This window comes from Ambystoma mexicanum, chromosome 4q, assembly GCF_040938575.1.
Source record: "Ambystoma mexicanum isolate Mex_15411 chromosome 4q, UKY_AmexF1_1, whole genome shotgun sequence".
Lineage (NCBI taxonomy): Eukaryota > Metazoa > Chordata > Amphibia > Caudata > Ambystomatidae > Ambystoma > Ambystoma mexicanum.
The window spans coordinates 997,474,739-997,502,498 of record NC_090928.1 but is presented as its reverse complement, the minus strand read 5'-3'; the positions used below and the strand labels follow the sequence as shown (position 1 = coordinate 997,502,498).

The 27,760-nt window shown below is 46.5% G+C and overlaps 1 protein-coding gene across 3 annotated transcripts in view; it reads right to left on the bottom strand.

The window, feature by feature from the left end:
- CENPF (centromere protein F) overlaps window positions 1-27,760 on the bottom strand; it is a 1,250,680-nt gene that overhangs the window by 1,108,684 nt on the left and 114,236 nt on the right. For all 3 annotated transcript variants that reach the window (XM_069608564.1, XM_069608566.1, XM_069608565.1), the window contains exon 4: window positions 23,005-23,120. In XM_069608564.1, coding sequence (XP_069464665.1) covers window positions 23,005-23,120 — 116 coding nt within the window. The remainder of the gene's footprint in view (window positions 1-23,004; window positions 23,121-27,760) is intronic.

Below are 27,760 nucleotides of genomic sequence, written 5' to 3'. Positions count from 1 at the left end.
TCGTGCGTCCTACTTATCACATCGGATGACGTCGGACGTCGGAGGAGGTCCTCGACGGCGGCGCATCGACGTCATCGACGCAGGACGCAGACGCCGAAAAAGTTTCCGAAGCAGCACAGCTGTGGTGATTACATGTCATAGATATGGAATACGTCGGAGGACCCAATCCCCTCGAATAGATTTTATGAAACAATATCAAATGTATTCATTAGAAAGAACTTCGTTTTCTCGTCTTTCAAAAACATTATAAAGTTTGAAATCTGTCACAGCATCAAGACAAAAGGTGTACAAACTAATGTATAAAAATGTATACCCTGGCTTTCTTTAACCTTCTGTCAAGCGCTATTTATAATCACATTTGTATTTAATTATATAGTGCGTACGGCAAGGCGCTGTACATATGCCAATTACAGTACAAGGATTATGAAAGGGAGTAGTACAATACACAGGAAATGAGCGAATTCAGTAAACAAAGTTGAAATAAACAAGTAAAAATGTATTCAAGGCAGCACAAAAGCAGAAGAAAAAAACAATAGATCGAACGGAAAAGGGAAGAGCGTTCCAATGAAGCGGGGCAAAAAGAGAAAAAGAACGGAATCGCAACTGCACATAGGGGCCACGAGGCACAGATAAAAATAAGACTAGAAACGAAGAGCACATGAAGGGACATTAAAAGACCAATAGGCGCAAGACCCTAAAAGGGACTTAAATACAATACAGAGAAAGTTGAATTTCGAGAATGAATAGCTAACCATCAAACGGGGACTAAATAATGAGAAATAGAATTGCGAACCAGAAGAATATATAGAAGACGAATAGAAGAATTAAAAACAGACTTTAAAGGGATTTCAGCCAGAGACCGGCAAAAATAAGAGGAAATTAAAGGTTTAGTAGCGCTAAAAGTAAAAAAAAAGCTCTCACCTTCCGAATGTTACAATTAAATTGGAGACCACCAGGGGGGCGCAGACGGAATGGCTGCCTGACCCTTGGTCTCACCCGCAGCCCACAAGAAAATTCTGGCGCATCAACGCAAATTCAGCCCGACTGAAAAACGAAGTAGTGAAGCAAGGAGGGGGAAGCGGCCAGCACCCGGCAGGCAGCTGCCGGAAATAAACTGTGGGAGCAACCTCCCCGAACGAGGCACGGACAGGTGTCCTCCCCCAAGGCACAGTCTCAACGCTTGCCAGCACCAGAGCACGCCAACGGCCACGCCCAGTACCCAACGCGACAGATCCCAAAGGGAGAGACCGCAGCAAGGGACAAGCTGAAAGCGAGCCCCCCCCCCTCCCCAAGAGCCGGCCATAAGCTCACAAGGGAATCAGATGTGTTGCCCTGCAAACGGGGGTGAGTATGCAGTGCGAAACAGCAATCAACATCTGGAACAGCCATGCGGGTTGCATAAGCGGTGAGGTCAGTGCCCGTGAACAGAGCGGGGGTGGCAGGCAGGGCCCCTTGGGTTGAAAGAGCCTGCTGAAAGGAGGTAGTGACACTCGGCCTGAGGGGGTCCCGGGCCCCAGTAAGGCTCAGTCCTCAGGGCTTAGCAACCATACAGAAGAGGATGAAGGATAAGTGCACACCGCTGTTGGTCAGTGTTGGGGGTGGGTGCGGCACCCCCACGCGATGCCCGTAAGCGCCCCCCCCTGTAAGGACCACACAGCACACGTCCTTACAGTTCGGGCTTCCCGGTCGCTCTGACGCGACCAGGAATGCCCCGTTTATTTATACAGCACGCGGCGGCGTGCAACGTCACAACGCCGCGTGCGCGTCCCGGGCAGCGCCACAGTCAGTATTTAGAGGAATAATCTTACAAAAAACCAGGAGACTGGCGGTTAACTGATTCAAGGTGCAGGGGAGGAACTAAGGTCTTGGCACAAAACCCTATTGTACACACAACTTTATACTTGAAGAAACTTTGTTCTTTGGAAACACTTATTGAATAACTACTGTTCATTCCAAACCATTTAACGCCCTTGTGGCATTCCTTAAGAGTGTGCAGGGGATGGGAGGACCCCAACTTTGGGTCCTTTCTTTTTTCGTTCTTAGCAACCATCCACCCATCTGCTCCATTTCGGATACCCCAAGCACCTGAATCAGCCGCCGCCTCCATAAACGAGGTCACGCCTGTATCTACACTGCAATTCTGGTGCCACAGCCCCCCAGCAAGCGGTAACAACAGCAGACCATGGGTGCCAGTGTAGGCATCATCATAAGCCAAATAAACGGGACAGAGGGTCAAATGATCCCGGAATCTCCAAAAGCATTGTTCTGCTTGTAGTCAGTGCCTGCATCTGAAGTCTGCAGCAAGATTTGGGGGCCATGAGTGCGCAGCGCAAGCAGCACCAGGAGGGCAGCAGTACAGCAGTGAGGGTGCACACTGAGTTTGAGAGGGTGCAACGGGCAGGAGGCCCCTGAACGGACCAGGGTCTGTCCTAGCTAAATGGCATCACTACAGGCACTAGGCCAATATTGTCCAGCTGGCAAGGGAACAGGACCATATCTACTTCGAAGGCTCGCGTGTTCTAATTTTCCAGGACCTGTCAGCATCTACCCTCACCAAAAGGAGAGATTGCCGCTGGCTAACCACATAGCTACGAGAACAAAATATTGCTACAGGTGGGGCTTTCCCTTAACGCTTTCCTTTGAACATGGAAACAAGGAATACAGGGATTGTGTCCGTGGAAGAAGCAAATAGCATTCTGCAAGGTCTAACGGCGGGAGCAAGTGGAGTCGAGAGGGAAGATCTTCCATCGTCCTCTGAACCACTCAGGAAACCAGTATACCCTTGGCCCAAGAGAGGCCGCGCCAAGGGTACAATGAAGTTTAAGAGACAACACCCCATGACACCCTGGGGGCACATGATCAGAGAATCAGGTTGTATAAGGAAATGGAGGCACCGAGGTTGGGGGGACGTCTTGCAGCGCTTTTAGAATATCTTTGGAATGGAGGTGCACTGACCCCGGACAAAGAATGAAGACCAGACTTTTCACTGTTTTCTCGTCTTTATCTACCAGACTGAAAATGCAAGTGTATTGTAGTCCTAAATTCTGGGTTTCGGGAAGTGCCCTGTAGTGTGGCCCTAAGAATTTTCCTAGGACATCTCCAGTAACAAGGGGAAAACATTTCCTTTTCTTTTTTTGGGGTCTAGGGGGGAGGGGTGAATAAAGGGAAGGAGTACTTGCAGAGGGAACGGGGGGGGCGGTCAAACTCTAGGGAGCATCAGCAGGCATCACTATCTCAAAATTGCTTGCAGAGCATGCCCGTGGGTAGCACACCGAAGAGAAACATGCACAAAGCTACAGCGATCTTGAACAGGAGAAGGCAAACAATGTAGCTAAAAACAAGCCACTCAGAAGATTGTGTACGAATCAGGGGTATGGCGAATAATTCAGTGCAATTCGGGTCTCTAAATGTGAAGGGCCTTAATTCACCCCCAAAAGAGATCAATGCTGATGAGGGCATTCAACCACTCCAGCCTAGATGTGCTCTTTGTGCAAAATACCAAGTTCTGCAGGGGAGGAGGAGAGTACCCTAATGGGAAGGCAACATGGAGGAGCTATTTAGGCATCGGGACCAGTCAAAAAGGGAGCTGGTGGCATTTTATATCGGGCTTCACTGGGGTTGCAAATCACACAAACTCACAGAAACCCAGAAGGGATGTATCTCGTAACAAATGACACCATTCGATCAAGAGCAGACACTATGCACTGCTTATTTTGCAGATAACTTTTTGCTTTCCTAGAAAATTGGAAAACCGGGGGTCAATCTGTGTGGGGGACTTTAACATGGTGATGGACTCGAGGGGAGACTGGGTTTCATACAGGGAAGGAGCCATACCACTCCAGGGGAGAAGGCTTTTTCAACTCCCTATGCAGGAACATTTCTTGGTAGATACGTGGAGATACCGACACCCGCAAACAAAAAAAAAAGCATACACATTCTATTCTCCCTCGTAGCTAAACATTTACTCGCATAGATTACATTTCCCTGGAGGCAGCACTGAAACATAACATCGAGAGAGCAGCCATTGAACTAGTAGCTTGGTCAGACCACGACATGAGCACCATGAATCTTGACTTGGGCCCGAGAACAGAGACAGACAAAAGACAGATCTGTAAATAATTAGGGAATAACGGAAAAAATGTTTACATGAAATGGCATAGGTTCCCAGCCTCGAGCCATATTATGGGAAGCAGCAAAAGCAACCATGAGGGGACTTCTGATAGCGCAGGGAACATTTACGAAGAACACAAGACTTCTCCGGGAGACACATCTTAAGAAACAAAGATGTCAGCCTGGCAAGTGGGATGGGAGACACTTAAGACATTGGAAGATCTAAAGGAGCTCAGACAGAGCTGAAAGAAGTGTGAAGTGGAAAAGCGTCAACACCTCTGGTATGTTAAATAAAAATGTTATGAAAGAGGAGAAAAAGTCCACACCCTAGTAGCAGCTAGACTAAGAGGGCAGAGAGCCGTATATAAAATCAAAAACCCAGAGGGGGCAACGCTGAACAAACCCACTGAAATTACGCCTCTTTTTGCCCAGTTTTACGAACAACTGTACACCTCTGACTGTACTTCCAACCAAGAAAGCATAGACAAATTCTTAGAAACATCTGCATTTGAATCACTGCAAAGCTCAGATATGGACAAAGAGGAAGTATGTGTTGCCATTTCAAAATTAAAGACAGGATCAGCACCAGGGCAAGACAGTTTCACCCCAGCTTTTTAGAAGACCTTTAGGGGCGCTATGGCACCCTTCCTGACCCTACTTTTCAATTACATCATGGAAACAGGACAGGTCCCAGCATCCTTTACGAAGGCTAGAATTATCATTCTTTCCAAAGAAGGAAGGGATAAACTCTAGTGCAGTTCCTATAGGCCGATCTCTGCGTTAAAAGTTGATGCCAAAATGTACGCCAGTATACTCGCCAATAGGCTGAGCGGGGTGCTGCCCAGGCGCATACATAACAACCAGGTTGAGTATGTTAAAGACAGACATGGTTCGGACAACATCTGCAAAACTCTAGACCTGATCGCTTCAATTGGCCCTCAAGACTCAGGCTCCACCCTCATCTCAGTGGACACAGAAAAAGCTTTCAACAGGGTGGAGTGGCCATTTATGCTGCAAATCCTGAGAAAGGTGAACCTGGGGGCACGCTGGATTACAGAGGCACAAGCACTATATCGCAACATAAGAGCAAAAGTTGTGGTTAATGGTGTACCACCTCCCCTCCCCCTTTGCTTTGAGTTGAGGGACCAGGCAAGGCTGCCCTTTATCACCTTTGATTTTTGCATTGGTGATAGAACCTGTGGCCCAGACCATCCAGGAGGACGCCTCAATTACTGGGCACTGTTAGCTGATGATGTCTTAGTTTATCTGTCGCACCTATCCAGGTCCATCCCAGCTGCCTTAGCCGCCGTAGAGGCATATGAGACCCATTCAGGTTTTTGTGTGAATCGAAGTAAAACAGTAATCCTTCTGCTAGATATCGGCGGATCCCCCTTAGGCAATCTCCTGAGAACCTGGGGTCTGAAACAAACCCGCGACCACACCCAATACCTAGGGCTAACCATCAAAAAACAGTTGGGAGATCGATATCTGGCTAACTACACCTCACTTTCAATAGCAATTAAAAGGGACATCCAAAGATGTCCAACACAAACTCTGATGACCAGGAATATTCTTGCGTACCCAGACGTCTACGAGTACTATAGAGCATCATAACTCTGCGCGCTACTGGACCACTTAAGGGAATCAGAGGACAAGCAATGGGTAAATCTGGAGAATGGTTACTTCGTACAAGTCACACTGGGAGAATGGCTTTAGATTCCCCAGAAATCTCTGCCACGAACATTGAATGAAAATCTGATCCTGGCAATGTTGTGGGCTCTTTGGAGAAAGAAACCAGATATGAGCGCTGTTACCGCATGGCCCTCTCCCCTAAGCTGCATCTGGGGCACCTCCAGTCAGATCTCATACCAGATCCAATTTGCTTCCAACCGCAATATGAACAGGGTTTGGTTAGAAAGGGGCAAATGTGGAGGTATGGGATCTTCCTGAGCAAGGAAGAGTTAGAAGGCGCTCAAGGCCAACAAAAAAAGTCCAACAATGTTATACCTGCAACTAAAGGGCGCTCTCACAGACCCGTAGTGGAACAAACTGCCTCAGAGGCAACTCACCCCATTTGAATGCGTACTCAATACACACATGGGCTCCAAGGGCTGTTTGCAAAACTTTATAGTGCTTTACTGGAAAGGGGTCCTTACCAACACCACGCACGCAAGCTTGGTGGGGAAAAGATATGTGATGGGAAGGGAATCTAGAGGGATGGGCCGCAGTACACAGAGCTGTTTGGAAATCCATTATCTCGGTCCAATACAAAATGCACAATAGCAAGCTGCTCATGCAATGGCATCTCACCCCCCCAGAGATTTGCGAAAGTTTACCCGGGAATAAGCCCTCACTGTTGGTGGGGATGTTCACAGATCAGCGATTATTACCACCAATGGTGGGACTGTCTTAATGTCCAAACCTAGTACAAGGAAATCTTGTGCTGGATCCACGACATACAGGGAATTGGGAGGGGTATGAACCCACTCTTGGTATTGCTTGGGGTCGAGCTAGTTGAAGACCAATATTTCGTCTTCCCCCATTTGCCCAGAAACCTACTCCTAGCAGTTCGGGTGCGTTTAACCATACAATGGAAAAGTAGCATGCTCCCAACAAAAAAGGAATGACTGTGCAAGGTCAAAGTGTTAGACAGTCGTTTGACTGCTTAAACAGGGGAGAGCAGTTGACTCGTTGTGTAGAAGATGATATCTTACTGCCAATACAACTCTCTGTCGTACCAATGGACGGTATGAGAATTTGATTAGCCGGAAGATGGAATCTGCACCCCGGAACAGGATCGTCACAGGAGGCTGAATGCATGAAGATAGTAATCAGGAACCGATTTCAAGCATTGACAATATCAATAACATTAAACTGAACAAGGCTCATTTGTATTCTACAGGCTGGGTTTTTTCAAGTTTAACAAGCAATCCTGTTCTAAGGGCACAAGGTGAGCCTCTCGGCAAAACAGAAGTACTGTGAATCTTAGTTTTAACAATGGTGTGGGCAAGAAAACAAGAGAAGAGATGAAATGGTCTTACCATCAAAAGGAGTGCTGAGTCGTGAAGAGTAAATACTTGTCGTAGAAAGAAAATCCTATCCCGCCGGCAAGAAGACGCCTGCAATGGAGTCCAGTTTAGGCAACCTAACACCGACGGCACGAGGATGCCTAGCACCATGTTTGCGGAATCAGAAGTCTAGTCCAGGCACACCGGTTGAAGTCAATAAACAATGGCATTCCAGAAAACAAAGTACTTGGTGGCCAGGGTTCCGTGGAAGTTCCGGGTTGGAACCGATCCTGGTGAAGAAATGAAGACAGAATCGTGAAGCAGATCAATCCATAAGAGCAGTCCAGGTTGGCGATTTTCTGGCAGTGACTGAAGCCAGGACATGAGGCAATTCAATCCGTATGAGCGTTCCAGGTCGGCATCAAGGTAACAGGATGTCAAGTATTCTAGGAAGCAAGGTATAGAACAAGGGAGGACGAGGATAAGGCAGGGTCAAAGACAGGAGTACGTAGAACAAAATCTGTGGCTGAATTCAAGATTCAGAAGTGCCGCTAGCGAGCAGAGGAATAGTTTATATACCGGTCAGCTCATCTGTCGTACCGTGAATAGTGCGATAGCGAGTAAGAGGAGCGTGAGCGAAATGCAGGATGCCACCGCTTCCATGGCAACAACCAACGCTCTTGCAGGGATCATGAGTGCGTCTGTGCTTTAACAGAGAACTTTGGTGCAATACCCTTCCCATCAATCAAGTGAGAACCCTGATGCCATTGTGCAGTGGATAAGCGACCAGCTGTCCCCGGGGAAATAGATGCTCTAGGCGCATGGGAGGCCTCATTCCTGACACAAAGATGTATGACATGGAAAACCTCATGGCAACACTGATGGAAAACACACTCTCGCATAGACACAATGTGGCTTCCGTTTCGGGAGTATTGGGAACGGAATAAACTGTGCGCTAATGTCCCGAATGAATATGTGAATGAAATTGTTTTTTACCTCGGTTAAGTTTGCCATATTGTACACTAACTCAAGCAGCTACCCAAACAGCGGCAATTCTGAACCAAGCTGTAAGCCAACTGTTAAACGTGTACTTGCCATGTGCCAAATGTTTGCTGTTTTTCTCAAAGTTGGTTATGTGCTAGAGGGGGTAGGGAAAGGGAGGAGGGGAAACAATTGAAAATCAGACCAATCTCTTGCACTGTACGGCAACCGTGATGCAATGTAATTCTCTGCATATGTTGGTCTTCAATCAAATTCTATTTTCAACAACAAAATAATGAAATCGACAGGAGCTAGAAGTTACAGAAACATGATGACAAAATAAAGGTCAGTGTCAAGATAAAGACCAAGATTACATGCAGTCAGAGAAATAGGAAGGCAAGAGGGAGGAAACAAGACAAAGGATGGGGCAGATGAGTAGGAATAGTACAAGCTGGGAAGAAAAGAACTTTAACATTTGAAGCATTAAAAAGAAAGTGATCAGTGGAAAGACAAGCCAAAAGATTAGTGTGGATAGTAGAAGATAATGAAGAAGACTACGACAGAAAAAGTTGGGTATCAGCAGCATAGAAGTGATGACATAACCCAAAGGAAGAAATAATATTAGAATTGTGGGGAGGTGGGGGGAGTAGAGAGAGAAAAGAAAAGAAAAGGACCAAGGTCAGATCCCAGTGGGATGCCATGGAAGAGGAGAGACCTCAGAACAAGTTCTGGCCAATGAGACAGAGCAGGTGCAGTTAGATAAATAAGAGTGGAACCAGGATACAGTGCCAGAAAACCCAAAAGAAAAACTGTAAAAGTAGTGCATGGTCACCAGTGTCAAAGGCAGCAGATCGATCCAACAGAATAACAACAGAGGAGTGTTTAGAGTAGGGAGCTTAGAGCAGTGAATCAAAGACGGAGAGAAGAGCAGTTTCAGTAGAATGAAGGGGTTGAAACCGAGACAAAGCGAGGAAGAATAGAATTTAACGTGACAGTGGAGGAAACCTGAGAGTAGACCAAGCGTTCCAATAGCTTAGAAAGGCAAGGAAGGGAAATGTGGCGAAGGATAGAGTAAGGATGGATCTAAAGAAGGATTTTTCAAATAGGAAGAATAGCATGTTTAAATAAGAGGAAAAGTGGAAGTAGCAAGGGAGATACAGTAAGATAGGAATTGAGAGAAGGATAGATTTTCGGAATAAGAGGAGGGAACAGGATCTTTAGTAGAAACAGTTGGATGAAACTGCGAAAGAAGCGAAGTATATGAGTTAGAGATAGGGGAAGAAAAAGGAGAATTGTGTGGGTGGCAGGGGGGGGGGAAGGTAGGAGAAGACAAGTGGGAGGGAAGTAGGGGAGGTAGGAGCAATAGCCACACAGAGTATGAACTTTAGAAGTGAAATAAGTAGAGAAGTCAAGAGCAGTTAACGTCGATTGAAGAGACTAGTCAGGAGACGAGAAAGCTGATGGAAAAGACGTTGAGGATGAGAAGACAGATTGCAAAAGGTCAGAGTAGTAAATGCGCTTAGAAGTGAGAATAATGAAGAGAATAGTATGCAGTCAGTATGAGAGCGGGACTTATACCAGCGCCGCTCAAGACAACAGACCTTAGTATCGAGCAAAGCTGAGGGTGATCCAGGGCTGTGAAGGCTAACGCGAGGGAGAGAATCAAGAAACAGGGTATAAGGCTGTTACAGAGATGTATCATTCTTATGCTTCATCCCCTCTCCTAGTGAGACCCCATCACGTTTTGCTGGACTTCTGGACCGTTTTCTTTAAGTCCTGAATGAGTGGAGGCTTTCTCCACTCATTCATTCTTGTGGGCTATCTTTTTTGGAACTCTGTACCTGCACTGAGTCTGTCTGCGCCATAGCTCTTAAAGGCATCTGTATTTTCCTATTGCAGCAGAAAGCTCCTTAAAGGCAGTGTTGCTGGGGAACCTTAGGGTCCTCCTTTAAATTTATTTTTCCATTTCCTCAAGTTACTACAGTTCTTAAGGAGAGATACTTAGCATCTCTCCCAAAACTGTATCGCCTGAGAGAGTGGCACACATCACTTATAGTGGAGTGCCAAAGGGATACCTAGTATTGCCCTTCTCTCTACGTATGTGGCTTTTTAGTCACATAGGCAATCTCCTAGTTATGGCTTGTGGCAGTGGACGTGTGTGTCCATAGCCTCAGTAGTGCACAATAGGGGCACCCAAGTACCAACTTGGGGCCTCCCTTCTCTTTTTCGCCATTACTAGCGTGGTTGTTCTTTATTAGCATGGAGGCAAATTTAAACGCTGATGCTCATGTCCAATCGATTGTAGAAAAAATACAAACTATTATCTTACAGTTTTAAGGCTAGTGAGCCCAATGATCACTAAGGAGAACTGTGCTAAACTGGCGAGCGCTGTAATTCTCTTGCGTCCGGATATTGTAACTCCCCCTCTTGGGAGGAGCTAGTAAAAAGTCCACACAAAAACTTCAGAAAACTCAAAATGCAGCCGTGCGTATTGTGTATAAACTAACGCAGAAAGACCTAGTATCCTTAGCCAGGAAAGAACTACACTGACTACCTGTAGAAGCCAGAGTCTCGTTTAAGAAACTGACTCTTGCTCTTAAGTGCATATTGGGGATAGCTCCCCAGTATCTTAGAGACAGGCTGGTTTTGTACCAACCTACGAGAGACTTGCGATAAGCCAAAGCACATCTTCTTTAAAAAGAGCCCAGGGAAGAGGTTGCACCTTCGTGGTCCTGGCAGCACGAGCATGCAACAAACTGCCTGAATCCAATGCGAAAAGAGGGAGCTACACTGTTTTCAGGAAACTGGGCTATTCATGTAATATTTGGATCATCAGAGTGCCCCTTTCACGCCTTTCTGTATGTGTTCAGAGCCTGGGCGCCTTAGGGCTTTGGCGCCATATAAATAATTTAACATAACAGCCCTTCTACTACCATTCTGGGAGGGGGAGGTCAGTGTGTGTTTTGCCTTTGGCCGGAACCCTAGACTCTAGAGTGTCTGGGCAGGCAGGAAGTGGCAGAGGAGTTTTCCACCCCCTGTCCATTGTCTGCCAGAGTGCCTGAATAGGACCAGATCCCACAGCGGGTCTGGCTGTCCCGATTGGACAGACAAACACCCCTTTCTGTAAAATGCCCAGAGAGATTGCAGAGGAGTGTGTGCTGGAACTGTATAAAAGGTGAAGCGTCTGGAGTGAAAAGCAAGACAACCACTGGAAGCTGTTGTAACCGAAGACAACCAGTCCCGAGAATAACTGAATTGAGCCATCTCCCGAGGTCCTATGAGTTTCCAGAGCTGCAGAACCCCAATATACCAGGAGACCTGCTGCCCATTTCGAGTGCATCATCGTGGAAAGGCTGAATCTGTCCAAATCTTTGCTGAACCCATAAGGACACTCCAGAGGTCCAAACCCGAACTCATCCAGAACCCTCATCAGAGTGTGGGACTGCAGAAAGCGAAGAAGATTGAGCAGGCGATCCGTGTCCTTTGTTGGTGCTGCAGAAAAGGTGCCAAAACCACAAAGTGTACCAAGAAGATGTTGAAAGTCGTGCATCCGTTCCTCCCTCAGGATTGCTGCCGAGAGATCCCATCCATTGTCCTGCCTTCAGTCATCAGACCAATGAATCCAGAGGTGGGTCCAGAGCTGCACCATCGCAGAGCATCCAGCGCAAACATTTTCTTCTAACCTAAGGTACTGTGGGTAAAAAGGTATTGCTTACCGGACCACAGAAAGTCACTCCAGAGCGTTGGAGTGCACATGGAGGTGTCCAGGGCAATCCCCTCTTACTCCAACTCAAGCAGCTGCTTGGGTTTCTTCATTGAGTTCTTAAAAGGGTCTCCATCATTAATTGCTAACTTGCTGCTTCTATAACACTAGAGACTTTGAGAAAGCCACAGGAACTCTTCCGATTCTACTGCTTGTAAAGACTTTGGGCCCTCTCTGAACTATCTTTAGCTAGGGTTGCGTTTTTGGACAAAAGACTTGCTGTGAGAAACACTTTAGAACCTTGAAGCAGACTGGTGCTACTCTAACAATTTTCCTCGCTTTAGTAACTTTCTTGTATGTGTTTGAAGAGTAAATGTCTTACCGGAAAACAGCTAAGCACTGCATGTGCGCGCAATTAACGCAAACCAACCCAAAAGTGAAAGTGTGCTTTGAAGTATATTCTAAGGTATTCAAGTGTTCTAGTCTAAACGTATAAGGTATTTAAAGTAAATCTGGTGTAAATATAATATATAAAATTGTATATAAAATTATAAGTGTTTCTTTGAGGTGCATGTGTAGTTAAGTTCAGTGTACTTACCTACAGCTCACACCTTCGTCTTAAGATAAGCCTCACTGCTCTGTCACTCTACCAAGGTCCTGAGTTAGTACAGACTGATACTAAGAGTTGGAGAGACCCTTGCAGCGCGGTGAGTGTGTGCCCAGCAGCAACACCCACCTGGTGTTTTTTTAGGCCTGTGACCCGTGGGCCCGTGCCAGGAGCAGCCCCTTGATCCCTCCCTCCCCGCACCCCTTCCTGGTTCCCCAGTCCGCCTCCCGACCCGCCTCCCTCCCTCCCTCCCTCCCTCCCTCCCTACCTCCCTACCTCCCTACCTCCCTCCCTCCCTCCCTCCCTCCCTCCCTCCCTCCCTCCCTCCCTCCCATTGGTGCATCCAGCTCGTGCATCGAGTCTACCGACTCGCAAGGCCCCCACCGGCTCCTTTCCAGACCCTTGGAGCGCGGTGAGTGTGTGCCCAGCAGCAACACCCACCTGGTGTTTTTTTTAGGCCTGTGACCCGTGCCCAGGAGCAGCCCCTTGCATCCCTCCCCCCTTCCTGGTTCCCCAGTCCGCCTCCCGACCCGCCTCTCTCCCTCCCATTGGTGCATCCACACTTCATCACCGGTCCTCCCAGGGCAGCCCTCTGCCCGGCAGCCCCCAGCGGCTAAGGGCCCCAAGGCCAAGGGCAACTCCAACAGAGGCGACTCCAGGAAGTGTCAGCAGGTGTCCGCAGGGGAAGCCAACCCAGTGGCCAGCCGTCAACCAGCAACTACAAGGACCAGTAAGGTAGGGGGGCCGGGGTCGGGAGAGGTACAGCTGTACACTAGATACCAGGCCTCATCGCCCCAAAAGGCATTGATAGCAGGGCCGCCGTGCCCAAACTGCACTGTGTGATATTAGACTGCATAGTACGATATTTAGATTGCATTGATAGGCCTCTCTCCCGCTATACAGTTCTCTCGTGTAGTAAGGTTCCGTCTCCATATTACACAGTATCATATTCAGACTGCATTAATAGAGCTGTCTCTCAAACCTAGCAGGGCTTCGTTGCCCCGACTACATCAAGGAAGTAAGCCCTAGCTGCGCCCCTCAAAGTCATTCCAGGGCCAGCACGTGCCCCCCCCTAAACATACATAGCTAGCTCACCACAGTAAACCACGCTCAGGGAGACGGAGACTAAAGAGCCACTGTTAAAACCCAACTATATAACTATACAACCCTTAACTCCACCCTTGTACCCCGACTGAGACAACAACAAGACTAAAACAACTCGGATTCGTACAATGCCGCGCAAACGACCCACCCAGAGGGAAAGAAGAGAAGAAAGAAAAAACACTCCGAAACTGCAACTAAGAACCGCAACAACAGAACACACCCCCAGACAGGTTCAAAAATCAGACCAACACTGAAAGAAGAGACAAATCCCTCTACCTAACTCCATACCTCGGCAAGACCTGCTCACCAGTTCGAACAAACGCAACGCCAAAACCAACTACATTAAACAACCAAACAAAATCACGAAGAAGGACGAACCCCACCAGATACAGCAAGCACACAACTGAAGCAATAACACCTTACATCACCAAAGCAAGAAGAACCCCCAACCCACAACCACAACCCCTGGAAGACGAACCAGATGAAAACAATAACCCTAGACTAAACCTAGAAGAACTACTCGAAGACGCCGACAACCTGAAACCTGCTCCTGAACAAGATCAGAAAACGACCCTAACAAAAAAAAGCCAAACCAACCTACATCTCTAAACTCCACTGCAATCTAATAAATGCAAGATCCATGTCAAAACACTCTACAGAGATCTTCGACCTACTCGACGACAACGGCATTGACATCCTCTTCATCACAGAAACTTGGCTGGACGACAACTACAAAATCACACTCCAAAGCTGCCTTCCAGCAAACTTCAAATGCCTTCAAATAAACAGGAAAAACAAAAAAGGAGGAGGCATCGCAATAGCATTTAAAGAACAGCTAAAAATAAGAACAGACGAACCACTCAACATCCTCAACTGCGAGTCCATGGTCATACACCTAACAGCTAGCCCAAAAACCAACGTCACATTCATCCTGGTGTACAGACCCCCAACGTATGATGCATCCTTCGTCGACAACTTCATAGAAGCCATAACCAACATAGCCATCAACCACGAACACCTAATCATACTGGGGGACTTCAACATCTGGTTCGAAGACAGTCATGCCAACTCCCAAAACTCACTGATCGAACAACTCGCCACCATGAAACTACGACAACTAGTAAAAGGGGCAGCTCACTCGGCAGGACACACCCTGGACGCAATTTTCACCGAGGAAAACCTCATCACCACGGCACCGCCAATACAAATACTGTGGAGCGACCATCTCATCATCCCATTCGTAATCACTCCGCCTACTCAAGTCTGCATCCAAACTCCTAAACTCACAACCGCCACAAAAAGAAACTGGAAAGACGTCAAAAAGGGCAACCTATTCGAACAACTGGAGTTAACCAAGCCCTCAACAACAGAACTAGACCTAGCTGACCTAGACGAGAAAGCTGAGATATTACACAAATGGATTGCTGATACAATTGACAAGATGGCCCCAGAAAAACCATTCACACCATCAAAAAAGAGAGCAATGGCAAAATGGTTTACCCCACTACTAAGCACCATGAAAAAAGAAAACAAAAAGATGGAAATGGAATGGAGGAAAGATTACAACCCAGACCAAAAAAACACGGTTCCAGAAGCAAATTCGCGCATACAAGAAGGAAATTCAAAAGGCAAAGAGAAGGCATTATGATGACAGAATCACAAATGCCACCAACACACAAAAAGAAATGTTCCGCATCATTAAAGAAATGAGAAACCCACCAGGCTGTGACAACACCCCAACCCCCTCGGAGAAACTATGCAACAACCTTGCAGACCACTTCAAAAAAAAAAATCAATGACCTCTGACAAACCATCCAACAGAGGCCAACCAGCAGCGACATACTACCAAACGAACCCAACTTAGAACCGCAGCACAAACTCAATAACTTCCCGGAAATATCAGCAGAGGCATTCGCAATGTTGGTAAAACACAGCAAGAAAGCGGGCTCACAGATGGATCCCTGTTCCCCGGACATCTACAAATCAATCCTCACACAAGGAACGCCAGCAGAATACTTCAGAAACCTTCTAAATCTATCACTGTCAACAGGAACCGTACCAAGGATCTTCAAATCGGCTTACATCAAACCACTTCTGAAAAACACAAGCAGGGACTTAGATGATCTCTCCAACTACAGACCAATCTCCAACATCCCCTACCCGGCCAAACTCCTCTAAACCTACGTATGCAAACTAACCCAAGAATACGTTGAAGAACACCACCTGCTAGACCAAGCTCAAGTCGGCTTCAGACCCACAAGAGGTACAGAAACAGTACTACTATCCATCTGGGATGACCTAAAAACAAACGCAGACTCCACACAACATCAGCCCTTATTCTGCTCGACCTCTCCGCAGCCTTCGACACAGTTAGCCATGACACCCTAACCAAAAGACTAGAAGACATAGGCATAACAGACACAGCACTACGCTGGACTAAATCATTCCTAGCAGACACAACTAAAACCGTTTGGATCAAACCCTTCAAATCCACCCCACGAATCAACGACTGTGGAGTACCTCAAGGATCCTCACTATCTCCACTGTACTTCAACATATACCAAATCCCGGTTATCAGAATCTTCAAGAAACACAACATCAAATGCTACAACTACGCCGACGACACTCAAATTATCTACAAGATAAGAGACACCCAAGCCGACCATTCAAACTTAACCGACTGCTAAAAGAAGTCTTCAACTGGATGAATGCCAACAACCTGAAAATCAACCCAGGAAAAACAGAAATCATGATCATATCCAAAGACCAAGAGAAAGAAACCGCCATCCCGTGGCCAACGGAAATGGGAACTGCACCATCACCATCTAAGGTAGTAAAAAATCTGGGAGTCCTGATGGACAACACCCTAACCTTAGAACCGCAAATAAACGCAACAGTCAAGAAATGCTTCTTCCTTCTCCACACGGCAAAACAACTACCACCTTTCCTCTCCTTCACACACAAAACACTCACTATCGTCAGCCTCATCATGTCAAGTATCGACTATGCAAACAACCTCTACCTCAGTATACCGGAATACCTACTGAAGACGCTACAACGGATCCAAAACACAGCAGCCAGACTACTCCTCAAACTATCCAGAAGAGACCACATCACCACGGCCCTCAAAACACTACACTGGCTCCCAGTAAAACACTATCACCTTCAAAACAATGTGCATAACGCACAGGGCAATCCGCGGACAAGGAGCAGAATTCCTACAAAAGAAAATAATCTACAAGCCAACGAGACCACTCCTGTCAACCAACGAAATCCGACTGGAACAAAAACCTTACATCAAGAAAAAACTTGGAGGCAACGCCTTCTACCACTTAGCCGCAAAAACCTGGAACAACATCCCAAAAGTAATAAGGAACACCAAAGATCACCTTAAATTCAGGAAACTACTAAAAACCTGGCTCTTCAACACCAAAGACTAAAACCGAAACAATAAGACAAATGACCTAACTGGAAAGGACATTGACAAGCCCCTACAACCGACAGAAACACTCTGAGCACCAGTAGGGCTAACGCTGGACACAGGGGTCCACCTGCGAGACCCAGGGAGACCCAGGGAGACCCAGGGAGACCCAGGGAGACCCAGGGAGACCCAGGGAGACCCAGGGAGACCCAGGGAGACCCAGGGAGACCCAGGGAGACCCAGGGAGACCCAGGGAGACCCAGGGAGACCCAGCCAATCCTTACCATCCCCCACTGCCCGTACAGCTACAACTAGGTACCACGGGTTGTGGAACGGACGAGAGACCACCAATCACCACACAATCAGACGTATGGACACTAGCAGGTGCGCTGGTCATGTGGGCGGGGGTGAGGAGCATGCAAAGTTATTGAGGGAGCGGATGGAGGGGACAGCTAAATGCTCAAGAGGCCCCGAATGCAAAATGGACACGTACCTTCTAAGGCACTGGGTGCGTAAGCACCCCGTCGTGTAAGATTACACAAGCCCAACCGGTCAATCCAGGATATAGATACCAACTAACCAATACCACTAACAATTTCCTTCTCTGCATACACCTCTCACACTCCAAACCAAACACAACCACAAACCTCCAGCACAACAAACCGCACAAACTTCACTACACTGCAACAACAAAACAAACACACACTCGCACATCAGCACACGACGACTACCGGCCGCGTACACCCCAGGCGCAGGCGACGGAACCACCGGGCTGAGGCTGCCAACAGCACATCACTGCAATCTTGCACTTTTCCAGCCTCCACCCACTAACCCACCTCTCCCTCCCGCTTTCAGAGCCGCCAGAGAACCAGGGGACGACTCCGGTGGTGATAGTGCGCGGTACAAATATCCTTTAAGATTAACATCTACAAACCATTGGGATAGCTTACTAAAGTCTTACTGTCAGTAGGACTTTAGGAAAACTCCCCTAACAAAGGCATCACAAGATTATGAAAGAAGTGGAGAGAACCGAGGTGGCCTCTTCGATTGAGAGAGCAAGAAAAGCTGAATCAGAGAAGAAGAGAGGTACAAGAAGATATAAAAAGAGAGGAGTGTTAAAAGCACGAAGATCACTAAGGAGGCGAGGAAGGTGTAGAAGTAGCCAAAGAGGAGGTAAAAATAAGATCCAGGCAGGAACCAGAAACAGGAGATGGGGGGAGCAGTGAGAACAGAGATAAGAATCGTCAATAATAGCCAGAAATGGAAAAGAGGCATGAGTGGCGGGAAGATGAAGATTAAAATCACCAAGGAGTATAAAAGAGTTTGAGCAAGGTAAAACAGCACCAAGTACTGCATCAATATCACAAAATGTGGTAAGAGGACCAGGGGGACGATAGAGTAAAAGAAAAGTCACTGTACAAGGTTTAGAAAAAGTAGAAAGAGAAAATGTAAAGGAAGCAAAAGCGGGAAGAGAATGGGAAATAGAATGAATAAAGGAGGAAAGCACTACAGGAAAGGCAGAATTAAAGGAAGAAAGGCAAACAAAGACATTCACCAATCAATCACATTCATACTTCATACCAGGCCCCACACTACAATTTTCTGCTGCTAAACATTTTCCGGTCCACTCTGATAAGGGTCATTAAACATGTTTGCACATGCCAATCAGTGTTCAGTGCTCTGCACGGACCACACACAAAAACATGATTAGAGCGAATACATTTTTTTAAAATGAAAATTAGGTTGTGTATTACAGTAGAAGTCGTAGGACAACATCCCGTATTGATGAATGCGGATACACAGACAAATACGATTGATGCTTTTTTAAACAATGTAAACATTTACATATAACATACATAACAATACCGTCAAAAAGTCCAAAGAAAGACGAGAAAAAAAAAATCCAAACCCTCCAATCCCTTCCTTGCTCAACGTCTTCTTAAATCATACATATAATGTTATTTTCTGACCTTACTCCATGTCCATCTCCAAGAATCTTGCCCAAAATGTCCTTGAATAGGTTCTTTTGTTGGTTATCACCCTTTCAATTTGAGACAGTCTATGCAGTTGTTGAATCCACTTTGTTCCAGAAGAGTGCTCGTCAGATTTTCAATCTTGCAAAATTACTTATTTTAACCATTAATGCTGCCTTAAAACGATTTTTTGGGCGGATGGGTCAATTCCTCCAAGATATCTTCCCCTACTTGCAGTTTTTCAAAATCATTCTAAATCCAGCCTTAATTATTCTAATAATTATTATATTATAATTGCTCTTTTATAACATGCTTAATACCAGCAAGTGGTTTCTAAGCGTGGGTTTGGGATTCGAACATGTGCTGTGTTGCTTTATCTTGCTTCCAAGACAAGCAGGTTGCCCGAGCTATGCTACCTCACCAAATAACTTGTGTTTCGCTGCCATCTCTTCCCAGAAGCAGCAGACCTTGCAATATTCCCAAGACAGAGGTTCTAAAGTGCATTCCCTGTGTTTAAATCCCCAAAAAGGGCTGGAATCAGCCAGTCCCATTCTTTACATTCTCTCAGGAGTCCAACGGACTATGATATGATTATGGCATTGATAATGCACCTATACATAAGTGTTTCAAGGCGTGTCGAGGCAGGGGAGGGGAAACAGAGGGAAGACAGACAACAATCCTACTAGGCCAGGGGACATTGAGATCGTACAAGTGCATGGGAGGGGGCAAAGGGAAAAAGTGCGGGGGAGGGGGCAGTGCAGTACGTAGGATAAAATAAATAAGACAATAAAAAGAAGTGCAGCCAGCTGGTGGCAAGGGCAAGTGCGGACATCCGGTGTTGTCAAGTGCTAGTAGGGGCTGTAGGGATACTTGCAGCAACTTGAAGAAACAGTCACTGAGTGCAAGGGTTGCCAAGGCGGCAGTGCAGGTGTGCAACTGGCACGGAGGGGACCTGGGCCCGAGATAAGAGGGTAGTTAGGTAACCAGGTAACCAGTGCCATTTAAGATTCAGCCAGGAGATCAGGAGGGGAGAGGAGGAGAGAAAGCAGAAGCAAAGAGGAAGGTCTTCAGGTGCCTCCAGAACCGGAGATGGTTCTCCTCAAGTTTCAGAGAGGCAGGGAGGCTGTTCCAGAGGAAACAGATCTACCACCAACTTGCTGCTTGGAGAAGCGACTAACTCTGAGGGGGTTGGAGGCGGATGAGCAAAGAGCTCGAGAAGGAAGACTTTTAGGAAGAGAGTTGAAGATATTGAGGTCCCAGGCCCCAGAAGGCCTTCTGTACAATGCAGAGGGTTTGAACTTAATCCTCGCCGCCACTGGGAGCCAGTGCAGATTTCAGTCCTGAGAGATACGATTCCTGGGCTTGAGGCCAAGGACATGTCTTGCAGTCCCGTTTTGGATGAGTTGCAGAAGGCGGAGAGTAGAAGATTTAGAAAGAGGCTGTTGCATTAGACCATCCTGGAGAGAACCAGAGCTCTGGAGACAATGAGCTTCTGGGGGAAGGAGAGGAAAGGAAGAATACCTCTGAGGAGGTGCAGCTGGTAATGTGACTTAGAGACATCAGAGATGTTAGGAGAGAAGGAAAGTGTGGAGTCAAGAGGACCCCAAGGTTTTTAGCCTCACAGGTGGGAGCAGGAAGAGGGCCAATAGAGGCCGGCCAGGGAGTGACAGGAAAGGAGGGGGCAGGTGTGCCGATGAGGAGAATCTCGGTCTTACTGGCATTAAGGCAGAAATCATTGGCGGCACACCACTCCTGGATGGCGGACAGTCCGAGATGAGAGAGGGAGAAGAGGTGGCAGAGGGGAGCCTGAAAAAGAGTGGAGTGTCATATGCATAGCACTAAAAGTTGGGGCAGAGAGGGGCAATGTGGTGGGCAAGATGTGCCAGGTATTGGAACAGCCAGGGGAAGAGGTTAGACCCCTGGGGAAAACCACAGGTAGAGATAGAGGAGAGGAAGGCCCCAAGTTGGACCTGGGAGGGTCTATTGGAGGAAAGACAGCCAAGCCAGGGCCCGATTGGTGATACCCAGGTTATCACAGAGATGGTTGAGCAGGATGGCATAGTTGACCGTGTCAAAGGCAGAAGAGAGAGCAGGTAAGATGAGGACACAGGGGGTATTGGAATAGAGTTTGGAGAGCAGGTCTTCATGGATGTTCAGGAGAGCAGTTTCCGTGCTTCTGGCAGCTCAGAAGCACGACTGATGATCATGGAGACAGCCAACAGAATCAGATTGAAGATTAAGCTGGGAGATGGCCAGCTTTTCCAGGAGTTTGCCCTGGAAAGGAGTGATTGAGATTGAACGATAGTTAGCCGGGTAGGAAGGGTCGGCAGAGGTTTTTTATTTTTAAGAGGGTGCACAAGGAATTGCTTCGGGGGAGGGGAGGACTCCAGTGGCGAAGGAGTGGCTGTCTATAGTAACTTAATTTGTGTAGACCTTTCACCCCAATTCAGAGACATCAAAAGGTGTATTCCTGCAGATCGCCTCCCATCTCCCTTCATTCAGATGTTTCTACTTGGGATTACTCTTAGACTCCACCAGGAGGTTGTAAACTACAGAGGCCATATGACCTCCCGTCACGTCTTGAAGTGGCCCGATATTTCAGATGCTATTTCTCGAGTGTCTCTCGACCTTATTCACTCGGTTTTCAAGATGGTTCACCTTCATGGAGAAGTCTTAGAGGGTGGATTTCGTGACCCCCACATCCTGAGTCACTTTCAATAGAAGGGGGTATAATTCTTTAGAGCCAGGTACTCGCACCGCCGCCTCCCATCTCTGGTCTAGGCTTCTTAGGAGTGGGAGCGTCTGCAATTTCTCGCTTTCTTGCTAATGGGAGTGTTCATGGCCCTCATATCTGTAGATGTGGAAGGACAGGATCTCCAGGTTAAAGCTGCTGCCTGGTCAGCTGACATTCCAGAATTATCATGACTAATGATGCATAATAGATGCCGATTTAATATATTAAGTTAAACAAGGCAGGGATGAAAGTGTATAAAGATTTTGAAAGTTTAGAAACATAGGTCATGCTGAACACATTTCATACCATCTAGTTGATGTATTAGTGGCGTTTCTTTATTGAAGAATATAACAGTAAATGTCATAGAAAGTCTGAAGCCTTTACGGAAATTCCAGAAGTGAGGTTAAATTGATGTATTGTAGGTGGGTTAACGCTCTTCTCTGCAATGCCCTTATTCCTATCGTCTAACCAGACGAAATTCAAAAGACGTACAGAAACTGTCAAGGCTAGTTGTCAACAATGTAAATGTTTTAGGCTAAGAAGTTTTAAGTGCATATTGCAGAGGGAGTGAGGAGAGGAGGCTTGAGGAGTGCAACAATATCAAATGTGCCAGGTATCATCTGCTTCCGTTACTCCCTCCCTGCAAAATATGCGTACCCCACTACCCTACCCAACAGGTGTTATGATATATATGATATGGCTTTTATAATGCGCCTTATCAGGCGCGTTAGGAAAAAATAAGTCTAGTTTATCTAGCTGTCCCCTCCATCATCCATTTCTCCCCCCAGACATGAAAGACTGATATTCTGCCACAAGAACTTTACAACCTACCATCATTCATCCAATGCCCCATCTTCAGCCCTCTCTGTACTGCAGACGCTCCTTCTAAGACTCCTCACAGCGAAGTCAGCAGAGAAGAGGAGTTTAAAGCTGCTGCTACACAAAGGCCAGTGCTTTGATTCTTGCAGACCCCCTCAGCAGCGTCAGTTAGCACTTGAAAGACTGAATTGGCAGTGAGATACCTAATGTGGTTGAGGTGCAGAGGGAGGGATGTACAAAAGCCAGAGCAACATCTTTTTTAACCTTGAAATTAAATTGCAGGGAGCTAGAAATCTGGGGGCAAAAGGACACGAACAAGCAGAACAATCACATGGCACACAATCCCTTAACCAAACTAAAGAAGTATTTTAACATCTACAGTGACTTCCTACTATTTTCTGAAAGTATGAAGAGCTGTTCTGGCAAGATTATTTCACTTTGACATAACTCGCACACTTTCATTTTATTTTGGTTACATCAGAAATGACATGAACACAAACTATTTCAACATATTACGATGATTTGGTGGAGAAGAGATATTTACCGCTGTGGCATTTCGTTGGCGTAAATGGAGTAACGAAGATTTTCTGAGGTGTTCCAACTGGTGGAAGATCCTTAGCCAGTAAGATCTGCTGACTCTTTTCAAGTTCAGATTGGTACCTATTTCGACGGGTCGCAAGGGAAAACCATTAAGTAAATCCTTAGTTGAAAAATAAAACAGAAAATATCTTTTAAATTATAGACCTCATGCTTGATCTCGATTATGAAAGCATGCAGATGGTGCCCACAGCTCTGGGTGTCTTACTACTTACCAGTCAAGTACAAACATCTGCACTTCTGCATCGACTGCGCTACATTTTATGTAGTTGTGATGACATAGCTATATGTAATAAGTTTGTATAATGGTGTGTATGGGACAGCATGCCATCTTTGGATCCTAATGTCAATCACCATCAAGTGACCGGTGAACCTGTGATGCCCCACACACCCTCACTCTATTATTTCGAAACTATGCACACATTTGTTAGTTATTTATTTGTATAGCAAGGAGAGATTAGACAAACATGAGCAAGTATGGATTAGCAAATTCCAGCTCAAGTGAGCCTTAAATAGGGCAGAGGTGCTTTTTTAGAGACATTTTGAAGCATGGTAAAGAGGACTTTATGTAATGTGGGAAAGCGTTCCAGTTGTGTCGGGCAAGCAGAGTAAAGGACTCAAAACAAGGCAGCACATGATGGGCAGAGAACAAAGATATTTGGAGAGCTAAAGATTGCTTTGCACAAAGCAGCTGATCAAGAAGGAGGGCAGTTCATGGATAGAATTGTAAATTAGAAAAAGAAATTGAAAGGAGTAGGTGATTTTGCATGGACAAAGGCATTTTGTACCTCCTTTTAGTATACTTCCCTGACCTCCCTTTTAGTATAAAGTAAAGGAAGATCAAGGGGGGTTAGGGGCTTCTTTTACGTAATACTAAAAGAGAGGTCAGAGAACTGTGCCCTCTCAGAAGGAGGTTTAATGGCCCTTCTTAACCCGAAGGTCATTGTGCTGCACTTACCTGTATTGGTATGTGTGCTATTGCACTTTTCTTATGAACTCTTTCTCCCACCCCCAAACTTAACTGATCTGAAATGTTCCAAGACAGTGAAAGGTCAGTCTACCGTTTCCCCTTGACCACCTCCTCTTCTTCCCTTGGAGCACTACAGACAGACTTTGTTGGAAGCTAGAGCTTGCACAAATCAACAATAAATTCCTAAATAGCACACAGTGAATACAAATTTATATGAATATTTTACATTCGGGAATTGCGGTCATGGCTCCTTAAAAAAAAACCTGCAAGCACCGTAATCGTCAGTGGCACTTTGTGAAGTAGAAATCGAGGATATGTGTATCTTTAAAGTAGCCCTCAAATTGACTCCGGTTGAGAGACTTTTTTGAATGACACTTGCAGAACACCACAAATAAATTTAAGACTAGAAGACCGATATTGAATAGCTGAGGGTACATTCTGTCTGAAAGTGAAAACGGGGAAATATGTTATCACTGTGCTAGATTGTAAGCAATATAAATGCACAGAAATGTCTTTTGAATCTCCCCCACGCCGCGTATGCATGTGAACAGCTGCATGTGAGCAAAGGTGGGTCTGTGAATCCACAATTGCATTTGCGAGGAGGAGCACGCGCAGGTGCTTGGGAGTGTGGGTGACGTGGTGCATGTGTTCACCAGTACGCATACATGTGTGCATGGGTGGGAAGATGGGCACATGTGCGCCCATGTATAGGAGTGCACACACCACTCCTCTACCACAACCCCCTTCCTCCAACCATCTCTCTGGACAAGAGCAGTTTGTAATTTCTACACTTGGCAGGACCTCCCAACTATTCCCACAGAGCCCCAAAGTGAAAAGTAGGAACGTGTTTGTTACTTTTGTATACTAGTGAAGATGTAGTTGACATACAGCCTAATAAAGAGTACCCCCGCATGTCGTGAATAATAAAAACATGTTTTGGACTGTGCAGCGGTCGAAGTGACTACTTTCTCTTTTCACTGCATGAACTCTGGGGTTAGATTGTGAATGTTATTTCACCTGTAGACCCATACCATGAAATGCCAGGTGAGGTCCTGAAGCATGGAAATCCCAGAGGAACCAATCACTTGCCTCCGGTAATAATCTTTCTGATGGATGTTCCTCCCACGCATTCCTCATCATCAATATATTCTTCCTGCGGCAGAAGATACCTGAAGCTTTTGACAGCAGAGGGCGCCATGCAGCTCTGGCATGTAGGCTTCTCAGCGATGTTTTCACCAAGTCTGGATATGACGTTGGTACAAATAGTCTGGACCGCGCATTGTTACAAATTTTTTCCCTTGCTCAGCCACATGGGGCGCACACATTTTATGAGGCTTATAGCATTGAAGAGAAAACGGGTGCGATCTCCCTTATTGAGGGGTAGGCTGCATTGGTGATGAGGAATCTGTGGGAGAAATATCCACCAGAAGATCATTGCCAGAGGTAATTTGTTCTTCTAATAGATTGTATCCTCCCGCAGATGCCTCATTTTAGATAGACTCCCATAGGCGTGTTTGGATTCAGGAAGCGCAAACCCTATTGGAGTAAAGCAAGGTATGTGTTGCAGGACAGCTCTGCCAAAGCGGATGTCCTGACCTGACAAGGTATCCAGGCAGTAGTGTTGGTTGTAAAGAAGCCCATGGTGCAGCCTGACAAAGATCCTTAACAGGGACTCCCCCCGCCACCCTGCCATTTAGGATGCTTATGTAGAAGTCACTACCCTTGTTGAATGCGCTCTGAAACCTTCAAGGACTTCTTTTCCATAATGCATAATACAATCAATCTAAAATTGTCTTTTTTGTTACTGCCTTGCGAGTCTTTGGCAAGTGTAGCTCACAGGTCTGAAAGGGTTCTTTTTGGAAATGCAGAAACAATGCCCTTCGCAGATCTAGCCTATGTAGTCTTTCCGACCTCCTTAGCGGAGAGAGGCAATAAGTAAAAACCAGTAAGTAAATTATCTGTGCCAGGTGAAACCTCCTTAGTGCAGAAACAAAGGGCACACCCGGAGCGTCATTCTATTCTCTGTAAAAATCATGAAGGTGGCTTGCAAGACAAAGCATGAAGCTTGTGGACCCTACATGCTGATGAAATGGCAACAAGCAAGGCAGTCTTCCAAGTGAGGAGCCTCAGGGGGCAAGAGTGTGATGGCTCAAAGGGTGACACCATTAGGAATGTTAGCACTACAGGGCACCACAAAAAGAACAGTGGATTTAGACGGAAGGGGTTTGTTAGTCCTTTTAGGAATAGTCGAGGAATGGGCGTACACTTGAAGACGGAAAGTTCCACCAGATAGCCCTCGACTGTCGCAATCTGCAGACCTTTGAGATGTTACAGAGAAAAGGATTAAGAACACCAGCTCTGTAAAATGCCTTCCAGCGGCAGCAATACAGAGCCTTCTGGCTGAAAGCAACACCTCGATTAAGTCTTCCAGAAGATCAGAGTCTACATACCTCCACATTTCAGAAAATAAGCATGCAGGTTGAGTGTACCCACATTCGAGTGACAAATCAGGCCCCTCTCTTGGGATAGTAGGTCTGTTCTCTGAGGAAGCTTCAGCAGAGGACAGCTGGTCATGTCTCGAAGGTCAAGATACCATGACCTCCCAGCCCAATCCGGGGTAATCCAGATCATTGCAACTCTGTACCTCTTCAACCTCCTGATCACTAGGGGAACACCAGGAATTGGTGGGAACGCATACAGGCGTGAAGTTCCAGTCCACAACTCAGTTTTCTGCTTGGAGTCTCACGTAAGACTTCAGTGGGGCAGTCACTTAAAGACTTTAAGTTGAGGGAGAAGCCAGTCTGTGAAGGAGGTGGCAGGTGCAATCTAGATGGTCCCGAGCTTGACCCGAAGACCGACCTCTGATCAGCTAGTCATCAAAGTGGGGAGAAACATGAATTCCAGCTTTCATTAGAGTAGCCGCAGGGCAGAATCTGGACCGGATAATGGCAACTGACTATGAAAAACCTCTGGTATTTTCTGTGCTTTGGATGGATTGGCACACAAAAGCATTCTGGAGGTCGAGTGACACCAACCAATCCTGGAGCTCCAGGGCCTGATGGATCTACGAGTGTGTTACCATCTTGAACTTGTCCTTCCTGAGGAACTTGTTCAAACGTCTCAGGTCAAAGATGGGTGTCTGACCTCCGTTCTTCTGCTATCTGGCAGTTGCTGCAGAAAAGGTAGGTAGAACCTTTGGGAGACTATCCGCCAGGCCCAGGCATCTGTAATTTTGTACGATTCAGGAGGAATGGTGCAATAGACACCCCTCTCCTGCTACTGGAGTAGGATGGGAAAATCTTTTTAAGTGGTTTTGAAGCTGGTGTTGCACTGGAGGGGACCGAAACATGTCAGTAGTCATGCAACCAAATATATGGCCGCTCTAAGCTCTCCAAAACATGTTAACTCCTCCACTATAGACATTGCTCACACCAGCCCAGTGCCATGGTCCAATCACTATCTGATGGAATTCACATTTCTTCACACAAATCCTGTGCCTAGCCATACTGCAGCACGTTGCCAGATTCTGTCCCGAATTACCCGAAAACACAAAAACACTTAAACCTACTCTACTACAGTCCATGCCAGCCCCCCTCATGGACTCAAGTGTCCTGCCGCTCTTGCAGCACACTACCACCAGAGCTTCCTCCTGGCACTAGACCAGCACGCACCTCTAAAAAAGAAAACACTGAAACCCTTCAAGCTCACCAACATTTGCGTCAGATGAACTGGT